We start from the raw sequence: 11,162 nt of genomic DNA on the forward strand, positions 1-11,162 counted from the left end.
CAATTCATTGCAAAAACAGACATTTTAATGCCTGTTAATTCATTTTTGTTTGATCTGACTGGATTACTCTTTAAATTGATTGCAAGGAGAGGGAGAAACAGAGTGATCAGAGTACTGGGTGAGGTACAATGACTTTTAACAGGAGAGAGACACATTTACTTGTTTTCTCCTTTGATACTCACAGTAGTGTATGCCATAGACAACGTTTTGGTGACGCGCAGGCAGTCAAAGACTCTGGTGACTCAGTTCTTACTCTTTTCTTAGGATCCTGTTTGTAGATTTCAGCTCTGCTTTTAACACCATCATCCCAACTCTGCTTCAGGAGAAGCTCTCCCATCTGAATGTGCCTGACTCCACCTGCAGGTGGATGACAGACTTCCTGTCTGATAGGAAACAGTGCGTGAAGCTAGGGAAACATGTCTCTGACGCAAAGACCATCAGCACTGGATCCTCCCAGGGCTGTGTTCTTTCTCCTCTGCTCTTCTCCCTGTATACGAACAGCTGCACCTGCAGTCACCAGTCCGTCAAGCTCCTGAAGTTTGCGGACGACATCACCCTCATCAGACTCATCTCTGATGGTGACGAGTCCGCTGACAGGTGGGAGGTTGACCATCTGGTGACCTGGTGCAACCAGAACAACCTAAAGCTCAACGCTCTAAAGACAGTGGAGATGGTTGTGGACTACAGGAAGAACTCATCCTCACCTGCCCCCATCACCCTCTGTGACTCCACTATTGACACTGTGGCACTGTGTGCCATAGCGATGCGTTCTTAACTGTAGCAGCCTGTGCCTACAATATAGAATCCACTGCCCTTCTCAGTAACCATTTTAACCAAGTAACCAAGCTCAAAAAGCGGTCAGTAATATGATTGCAATTGTGATACTGTAATATTTGACAAAGGGAGAGTGAAGCAGAAACTGGTTTTTATTATTATTATTTTTAATCCTATATTCAATTCAATTTTATTTGTATAGTGCCAAATCACAACAGAAGTTGTCTCAGGACATTTTCCATGTAGAGCTGGTGCAGACCAAGCTCTTTTATCTATTATCTATTGTATTTTTAACAAAAGAGATATCATTAAATCTCAGCCCTTGTCATTAGATCTAGCATGTCTCTGTTGGCCCATGGACGGTTTCGTTTAGTAGTTCTGAGAAAACTACTTTTTGAGTTACATGAATTCCCTTTTGGCCAGGTTCTATGCCACTGATAAATATTTGAAAATCCAAGAGCATCTCCCCATAAGAATGACAATGTGGAATTGTCTGTCCAAAAATTCCACAGATTTGTCTAACATTTGGTACGGGTATTTGTTGTTCCTAGATGATCAATAAGTATTTGTTTTTAATTTATCAAGTTGTAGAACTAGTTGCATTAGCCAGAAGTAGATACTCTTCTGGAGAATGGTAGATTACTCCCTTTTCATTGAGTAAGTCACTGCCTCAACGAAAGGAGTTCAAATATCTTGGCATCTTGTTCATGACTAAGAGTAAGATGGAATGTGAAATACTCCTTGCCCTGTCAAGGACTGAAGTAGTTAAGGCATCTGATCAGAATGCCACTTGGACATCTCCCTGTGGAGGTATTCCAGACATTTAAAACCCCTGTGACAGACCCAGAATACACGGAAGAGATTATGTGGGAGCATCTTAGAACACCCTCAGAAAGATGTAGGTCAAGCAGTTTTATGTATCTGAAATTATTGATCCCGGGGACACCACAATCAGGGCCATGGTACTAAGAGTCATTGACAGATGAAGGTATATCTACCCAAAATATTCCATCATCTCCCATCTTCTGGCCTGGGATAGAGTTAGTTTGCTGCTTCATGACCACATGCAATACAGATTCAAAGACAACATGGGCAGTCAGCAAATCATGGTTGGGTAGAAAGCCCTTCTCCTCTTTTGAGAAGTTTTGCCTATAAATCCAGAGATGGATTCCTTAATCCACAAAGCATCACACGAAGATGCTCCAGTGATCTCTCAAGACTCTAGTTTTCTAGACATCAGCAGCTTGTAAGACCCTGAAGCAATCACTTGATTTATGGAAGATGCCATGTAACAACATGGTGATGTTTACCATGAGTCAGGGAGTTGGCTGTCAATGACTGTGGACCCTTCTTGTAAGGATGAAAGACATCACCCATCAAATGATGCAGGATCCTGCCATCTTTCTCATCTTTATCGCTGTCCTCCAAAACTGCTCCATGCCAGGTTGACAGGAGGGTTGTCTCAGGTTTGGAAAGCATTTTGTTCCACCCTAGGTACTTCAGTGAGCCTTTCCTCAAGCTTCCATGTTCAAACCAATGGACAGTGAGCAAGCCAACCACGATTTGAAATATCTGCTCTACAGTGTATGGCAGCCCAAAATCCGAGCAACCCCTGGATAGAGTATGCCCACAGTGGCCTGAGCACTTCGGCAACCAACTGCCTCTGCTGTTTCTGGATCAGGAGGGGGGTATTGCGGTGCCTTCGGTCCAGGATCATATTCATCAGTGCCGGAAGGTGTAGAGGGATGGTTTGGTGGCTCTACACAGTAAAAAACCAAGTGTCAATTTAACTCTTAGAGAGTTTAATTTAACTCTGTTTCAGATAACATTTGGTCCCACTCAAAATCAGAGTAAAATTTACTCTATGGCCAGTGTCAACTTTTCAGAGTTAATTCTACTCAATTCAGTGTCAAAATTAACAATGAAATGTGTAAAAATATTTAACACTGAGGTTTGTTCACACTGTTCAGAGTAATCTGATTACACTTTATAGAGCTAATTTTACTCCAAATTTAGTTTTTAAAATTACACTCTAATGTGCAGTAATATTTCATTATTTCATTTCATTTCTCTACAGTGTTATTTTTTACATCTAGGTGATGTGCTATTTTACTATGATGTTATATGTATTACTGAATTGCTGTGATCTAACCTATCAAATGGAAATAAACACAAACAAACAAGTTTACAGTAACAACTTGCTTTAATGCTCACCAGATGAAGCAATATGGGACAACAAAGAGAGCTGTGTCATTCCCTCCATATGACATTTGTATGTCAAAAGGCCTGGGATAATGCAGACTGTCAACATGAAAGACAACAACATCTTGCTTTGTCCTGGTCACTTCATATGCATGGAAATGTTCTTGAAAAGTTACTGTAAACAGTGGCACAGTGAGCAGCAACAATTTCTCATGTATTATCAGAACTGACTCAATCTGGTAAAAGAGAGGCATTTCAGATTCGACTTTGCCACAAATAACCAGATGTGGGCGGTAAACAAAACCATTGTGTTTCGCCCAATTCACTTTCATAATTTTAACACTGGAGGGCACTTGCATTGCCTTGACAATTTCAGAACCTCCTTTTACCATTTCTAAAGACACCATTTTTCCAGGACCAATGTCTAACCGCCTAAAAGTTGTTGAAGATCGCCAAATATGTGCCATATGATGCTGGTGTTTTTTGGCCAGTGTTTTGGTGATATTTTTAAATGACTTGAGCTGTTTCTTGAAAAAATTGTGCTTGCCTTCATAGCGCATGCACCAACTATGAAGTACAGGTCCTATTTTCTGGATGCAGCGGGGATAATGGATAAGAAAATGGTGCTTTGGTAAAAGTTTTTTCTGAGGATACAACATCTTGAACAGTTTATGGTGTTCCACAATCAAATGCTTTAAATATACACACAGACCCTGAGTTAACATGGGAGAAAATGCAATGTTCATTCTTTGTAGTTATAAAAAGAAGTAGGCCCCAATGTTGGTCAGTAGAGGTTACCAAATCTCCAAAGAGGAGCGGAGCATTCCTCAATAAGCATCATGACTGAGCTGCATTCAGTCCCAGATCATTAGACTCTCCACCGAAATTCACAGCCACTGGCCTATTGTTTCTCTCCATGAATCCATAATCAAAACTTTGTATTCTCGAATTCAGCTCCCCCAGTGTAACATGTTGTTCTTTAAAATACAAAAACAAAAGCTTCAACTCGTACTGGGCCACGCCTTCCAAAATGTCATGCATCACATCAACTGAGAAGTTCTCAGTTGTGTGAAAATATGTCAAAGAGTTCTATAAGCTTGATCTCTTCACACCAAAAACATATGGAAGAGATGGATTTTGAGCCATTTCTTGACAGTGAGCAGTGTGGGTGTCTTTGGTGCGCAACACTATTTTGGAAGAATCTTTAGAGAATTCTGTTTGAAAGTCATCTTTTTCGGCTAAACAAAATCTGCAACAGTACCTTGCACTGAAAGACTCCACCAGACCAAACAAGCTATATAAGCCTAAATTATCACCAGTAACCTGTACCACACTGCCACGAACACGACCTCCATACAGTGGAATATCAATACCATCAGTCTCTAAAACTTTAATGTCTCGAACAACAGGAGCAAGAATTTCACTAAAACTGTACTGTTTAAGATCTTGTGCATGAAATAAGGCACACAGGTGTATGTTGGCCAACATAGAATTCCATTTTGGAGAGATGTTTCTTAAGGTAAAATATATTGCACCCAATTTATGAATACCTCGCTTGGAACCAAGAGGATTCGCAACCTCGAAGTCATCATAGAACATTTGGATCTGCACTGTGTGCTTTTCAGTTGAAAACAGAGGGTGAGTCTTAAATAAAGATCCATCACAAATATCTCTGAGTCTCGAGTCTTCAGTGTCTGAGCTTTTCAACATTTCAGCAATATACTGACTTTTAAATATCAGCTCCAATGTAGATAAAATTGGAACATACATGAATTTATCTTAAACAACAATCTGATCATATGTTCCAGTCTTTTTATTTCGCCTTGTGTCAAATCTTGAGCCAATTACACATTCAACTGGTTCTACAGTTTCCCACTTACCTGATAAAAATTTTGATCGCTTGTACTCAGAATTAAGAATTGTGAAAGGATTCTCTAACTCCTCAAAACATGCTTCAACTTTCTTGCATGTTTCAGTTTCTCTATCATCGCTAAATACATGCTTAATGACAGTTTCTTTAGCATGCTGCTGGATATCTTGAACAATCTCTTCCATGGAAATCACAACAGAGTTCAGAACACTTTGGCCTACACCTGCTGCCTTTAAATCTGAAATTACAGATGCACAACTATTTACAAGGTGCGTAGAAGACACTGTGGACTCTGTCTCCAAATGTTCAGTTGACACACTAACATCAGTGGCATTACACTCAACACTTTGGTGTGGTGAAAAGTCACCTTCTTCAACAGAATCAAATGAACCGCTTACATGGCACTTATTCAGATGTTTTCTGAAGCCTGAAAAGCTACCAAAAGAACGTGAGCATCCCTCTTGGCCACATTTAAGATGAAGAGTCCGGCCAGTACAAAGACCATGAATTACTTTAAGGTGCTTTATAAGGTTGTTTGGTCTCCCATGGTCACTTCTGCAAAGAAAACACTTCATTGTTTGATCTAACGCACCATTCTTGCTCGCAACTCTGCAACTCTGGGAGTTTCTTTTGTTTCCCCAACGTCAATATTGTAAATGGTTGTTTGCAGAAATGTGAAAAAGTTGGCCAGGGAAGAGCTGTATGAGGTACCAAAGACGTAATGGGCCTTAAAGAGTTTGTCAAGGGCTCCCACTGAACCTGTTGCCTTACATGGAAGTGCATACTCAATCACAATAAAGAAGGTGTGAATGCTGCTTCTTGCAGGTCCCTGAGCGAGGAGGTAGGGTTGGCTGCTTTGACTGATGTTATCGAGGTGCTGCTGTACACTGGTTCCAGCCTACAACCAAACATTCGACAGAAATATTTAGTGACAAATCTCTGACAACAGAACACTGGGCATGAAATTGAGGTGATGAAAATTATTTTAAATAACTGTTTGGCATACTTTTATGAATTTGATGAGGTGTTCCACAGCCTGACATGCTGACATCTTCCCTGGCCTCTTCCTTCCCTGTGCGGATGGTGGCAGGAGATGGAGGAGCAGCAAGATGGCAGACATGTCACTGTCCCAGCCTATAGACCAACAAACGTCAGGTTAGCGTTAAGATAAGACTTATTTGTCACATACACAATTATACATAAAACAATGCACAGTGAAATGTGTTATTGTGCCTGTTAGAAGAAATAATAAAATAAAAATACAGTGTAAGATATAATAATATAAGATACATAAAATATGACATTTTTATGTCACATGTACATTAAATTGGCACAATTACAAACAATAGCAATTAAAAACACTGTCATACCATTCTCAACCACAGCAGTTGACTCAGCATTACACATTAAATCCAGCAGCTCTGTGGTTGGTACCAGTCCTTGGCTTTCTGCTATCACTTTTGTCTTGAGATTGGTGGGCCACTTCTCCAAGAATTTGTTGGCTGTGGCTTCCCCAAACAGCAGTCGGAAATCTTGTTCTATCTGTAAAACAAAAATACAGTGGATAGAAAGGAGTGATGAGAGACACTGATGTGCCCACTGATGTGTTCCCACATTTGTGAATTTAAATTATTTTGTTTCAGTGTTTTAGCCCTTTGGGACAATATCTGACAGTACAGCTATACACATACACACACAGGCCTTTGCCACCTTGGTCTCAAAAAAAACAAACAAACAAGGAAAACCCTGACGGTATGTAAAATGTGATGGTGGCAATGCATTTAGTTACTATATTATACAGGCAAAGTTAACATTATGATTTTGGTGGCCCAAGTGTCTCTGTTTTATGTTGTCTCATGGCTTGAATAACAAAATGTGCGTGAGAACTCGACCGAAGCAGCTATGTCCTGCAAATGGTGACTCGTTTTCTCAGACACAGATACTGTACAGCTGTTAACAGGCATCTGCAGCCAGTACCCATAACACATGCTGTATATATTTCAGTGATTCAGCTAATGAAGATGTCTTACCAGTCCTGGTGTGTCTAGAAATCTTGGGAAGACTGAGAACACATCTGCTGTTCTCTTTTCATCGTTGACCATTGAATGACGATAACTGAAGGTAGCTTTCATCTTCTCACGGACAGTGTCTTCATCAGCAGAGTGTTTCAAAACAGCAATAGCTGCTTCCACCTCCTCATCAGATAACACTTTGTCAGTGGTGAAGGGTCTAGGTTGACCATGGCCTGGCCCACCACCTTAAGACAAAACACAATTTTATTGACTCCTGCCTACACAATCCATCAATATCATATGTAACTGATAAGTAAACTTACTTTTGGGAGATTTGCTGACAGAGGGACCTCTTTCGTCTGCAGCTTTCCTTTGAATGGTCTTCAACCGCCATGCAAGGTATCCTGAACCACTCTCTGGGTCGTAGTAATGTTCCTATGTAATTAAATAAACACACGCTGACTATGCTATCAACATTTCTAAGGGCAATTATGGGTTAAATGTTGTAATTACCCTTTTACTTACATATCCATGTTGTGAAAATGGGTCTTCCAGATATGGAAACAGAGCAACTATCCCCTGTGCGTACATCACTCTGACACTTTTAGGGGGGGATGTCCTAATGTATGAATTCAATGATGACAATCAATTAAGTGGACACAATTAAAGACAATCCAAATATTAACAATGTTTCTTAATAGTCTATATGTATGATTCTTACCCATGTGTTTGTGTCATCTCAGCAGCAAGTATGTTTATCATCTGTCTTCTGGTGGCATCTCTCAGAGATTTAGTTTTTGCATACTCTTGCATGATGTGTTCACTGCCAGGCTTTGTTGTAAGGATTTTTTCAATCAACTTAAATGGAAAAAAAACATGCAGTCAGAAATTTGTAAACCATATGTACGACTGGAAAATGATAACATAAAAACACTTTAAAAACACTTCTAAAAACACACCATTAAATGGAACAAAATCCAGATTAGACTTAACAACAATGTCCACTACCCACCGCTTTTGCCTCATTGTTTATGTGGCATGGCCTTTTAGGTTCAGGTTCACTTCCTTCGGCACCAGCTGCTTCTTCAGGAGGGTCACACATCGTGAAGTTCAGAATGATAGTATCGTCAGATGTTACTGAGCATGATGATGATGATGATAGAGAAGCATCTGTGCATTAGGGAAAATGAACAAAACAGAAGCATATTAAATGTTACTGTTATTACTCCATCCCAGCCTTTAAGTTTAACATGAACATATATGTGAATGGTCAGTGATTACCAAGTTCTTCATTGATCAACATGACTCGGAGGGTTCCAGGTGACTCCTTCACTATTTCTTCAAAGACCTCTCTGTCAACTTCTGTGTCAGATTGGTCTAGCACCTTCATATCTGGCTGTCTGCCTTCTGCTATGTTAAATTTTAGGCACACTGAAGTAAAGGAAGGAAAAGGAAAAGGGTATCACAGAAATCATAACAAAGCTTGAAAGACCATTTCCTTCTGATGAGAATTAAAATGTCAGCTAAGTAGAGTAAGCCTCATGTTTTCACAAAATGTTGTTGTGTTGAAACTTAAGTCAATAGGTCATTCCCATCCATTTTAAGGCATAGCAGAAACAATTATCAACTCAGATCATTCAGAAGGAATGGTTTTATGATGAATTAGGTGTCTCAACCAAGTAAAAAGTTGTGATGTTGTTTTATCCTGATGTACTCACTAACCTTCTTTTATGAAGGCATCGAATGTTAGGTCAGACAGCCTAACATACTTCTGCTCCCCTCCAAACAAAACACGCAGCAGCATATTCTATTAAAACAAGAATAGGGAAAAAATAACAACCAAGAAAAACAGCTGAACAAAGAGTAACCTGGAACTTCTGTTCCATAACCTGAGCCTACTTACCAACTACTGATCCACTCTGATTGCAATTCACTTGATTACTGTGGACAACAAGGCAAAGTTTATATAGTTAAGTTGTGATGAACAAATCTATCATGCTATCAGTTAACTAAGTATGTATGGTGGGTATGCTAACCCTAGCAGAAAATGTGTACTTTTAAGTCAAACGGCATTGTGGCAAAATTTAATAGTCTATGGCAAAGGCAAAATTCTTCCAATAGGTCGTAGAACAGAAAGACTTAAAACATGTCTATTTTAGTCCAAGTCCTTCAGTTATATTTGACTAGGAAATGGCATGCTCAAAGTTGTCCAGTTCCTCTTCATCTTAAGTTTTCCACAAAGTTAACAGGGGGATATCAGATAAATCGCTGATTTGAGAGCTCATGCTATACAATTTACGACGTTCCCTAAATGTCCCATAGTTACTGAAGCGGCTATAGTAGCATGAGAAGAGACTACAGGAGCTCACTACCCGCTGTAAACGTCCGCTATACTGAAGCACTTCTTGTCACTCTATGAATGAGCATGTCTCGCTGTGCATAAGCATCACTTTACAACTTTATATTACTTCATTCATCAGCCAGAGCGAGCAACAGTATGGTGTGCACAGCGCAATGGCTGTGGCGCTGTGTAAAGAAGCACCACTGTCTGTGTAATTTTAGGCACCACTTTGGCCACTTCAGAAAAGGGACAAACTGACCGTTGAGACGTCGGGTATTGAGGCCACACTGGGGGGCGCAACCACGGCAATTCTCGCTATGCCGTGGTGGTATTTGCTTCTAGCTAATTAGCTATTAGCTATTAGCTATTAACAATTAGCATACTAATAAACAATAAGATATAACTTTGCCATAAGGCAGGCAGCATGTATAGTCTCACTGGCACTCAGAAAAAATACGTAGTTAACATGTTACATACTGCACGTGCATCTTAACTTTATGATAACATGTCGAACTTACGAACTGCTAGCAAGTTAGTTGCTTGTTGCAGTCTTCCAACAGAGAGATAGATAGATTGACAACATGTCCTCAGTCGACATCTATGAAACTATAAAGCCGTGTTTAGTTGAAAAACTATTACTACTATTATTACTAAAAGATGTTGCGGACACAGGAATAATAACGTTACTTACCCGACTGTGGCACCACTCCAGACAACTCCCGCTGCATGTGACGGCAACCAGCAGTCAAGACATTACGCAGACTGGCGCGTAATCATCACTCTGCAGAGTTGAATTTTTCACTGCATGTCTGCAAAATTTTACACTGACTTTTAACTCTACTCTTAGAGTGGGTTTACTCTCCATATAGTTGTGAACACTCTATCTAGGTTAAAATAGGTTGACTGAAATATTGACACCCCATTTTTTACTGTGTACTACACACCGCCAAGCACAACAAGAAGATGGCTGATCAACGTTGGACTCTGGTGCCTGAGGACCACTCAGGGCAGAAGGTTTGGCTCTCCTCCAAAAATGTCCCTCTTCAGGTTAAGTCCAGCACATTGTCTCCTCAATACATTGGTCCATTCACTATTGATAAGATTATTTCACCCACATCTGTTCGGTTAAAACTCCCAGATAATATGAAAATCCACTCCACATTCCATGTTTCCCAGACTAAGCCAGTTGAATCCAGATCTAAAATGCTAAATCTTAACAATTAGAACAGTTAGACTTAGACAAACTTTATTGTTATTCGGTAGACAATAGGCGTATGATGAATGAAATTTTGTTGCAATAGGCTCAGCGCAGGATTAAGGCTACCCACCCCGACCATGTAAACTAAGCAAACCAAAAGTACACAGAAGAAGAGTTAAACATAAAAACTGAATAAAAATCAAAACAACCACCGCTATAGTACAAGATAGAAGAATTAGTGTGGACTACTTACATCAGATCTCTGTCCTCCAAAATTGTACTAGTAAATGAGTTAACAGCAGACCATAGTACTGATTTATTTGACTGAAACCTGGTTTTGTCATAAAGAGTATGTTAGTCTAAATGAAGCTACTCCACCAAGCCATATTAATACTCATTCCTCGAGGCAGTGGCCAAGGAGGTGGAGTTGGAGCCATTTTTGACTCAAGCCCATTAATCAGTGCAAAACCTAAACTCAATTAGAACTCATTCAAAAGCCTTGTTCTTAGTCTTTCACATGAAACTTGGCAAACACTGCAGCCAATTTTATTTGTTATAGTGTACCATGCACCTGGTTTTCTATCAGGTTTAGTCCTAAAAACGGATAAAGTAGCCTTAGTACTGCGTCATTATTAGACTCACTTGGCTTCTGTAAGAATGTACATGGATCTATTCATTGTTTTAACCATACTCTCAACCTTGTTCTGATATATTGTATGGAAACTGAACACTGAATAGTCTCTTCACAGAATCCTGTTTTATCGG

The 11,162-nt window shown here is 39.8% G+C and overlaps 1 protein-coding gene and 1 long non-coding RNA gene across 2 annotated transcripts; both read right to left on the reverse strand.

The window, feature by feature from the left end:
- Positions 1-5,606: 5,606 nt before the first annotated feature.
- On the reverse strand, positions 5,607-6,386 carry LOC143336400 (uncharacterized). The gene is made up of 3 exons (XR_013078519.1): positions 6,217-6,386; positions 5,853-5,980; positions 5,607-5,744 (listed from the first exon to the last, which is right to left on the reverse strand). It is a non-coding gene; the product is annotated as an uncharacterized LOC143336400 (long non-coding RNA).
- Positions 6,387-6,858: 472 nt separating this feature from the next.
- LOC143336740 (uncharacterized) lies at positions 6,859-9,244 on the reverse strand. The gene is made up of 7 exons (XM_076757025.1): positions 8,581-9,244; positions 8,140-8,289; positions 7,871-8,028; positions 7,580-7,716; positions 7,384-7,477; positions 7,182-7,293; positions 6,859-7,103 (listed from the first exon to the last, which is right to left on the reverse strand). Exons 1-7 carry the CDS (start codon positions 8,660-8,662, stop codon positions 6,859-6,861), a joined length of 978 nt encoding a protein of 325 aa, XP_076613140.1. The 5' UTR covers positions 8,663-9,244.
- Positions 9,245-11,162: the final 1,918 nt, after the last annotated feature.

Source organism: Chaetodon auriga, chromosome 18 (assembly GCF_051107435.1).
Source record: "Chaetodon auriga isolate fChaAug3 chromosome 18, fChaAug3.hap1, whole genome shotgun sequence".
Taxonomy (NCBI): domain Eukaryota; kingdom Metazoa; phylum Chordata; class Actinopteri; order Chaetodontiformes; family Chaetodontidae; genus Chaetodon; species Chaetodon auriga.

Coding starts and splice junctions, on each gene's coding strand:
- LOC143336740 (XM_076757025.1), bottom strand. CDS start 8,662: ATGCTGCTGCGTGTTTTGTTTGGAGGGGAGCAGAAGTATGTTAGGCTG. Junction 7,478..7,579: donor GAGATGACACAAACACATGG/GTAAGAATCATA, acceptor TTCATACATTAG/GACATCCCCCCCTAAAAGTG. Junction 7,294..7,383: donor CATTTTCACAACATGGATAT/GTAAGTAAAAGG, acceptor TTAATTACATAG/GAACATTACTACGACCCAGA.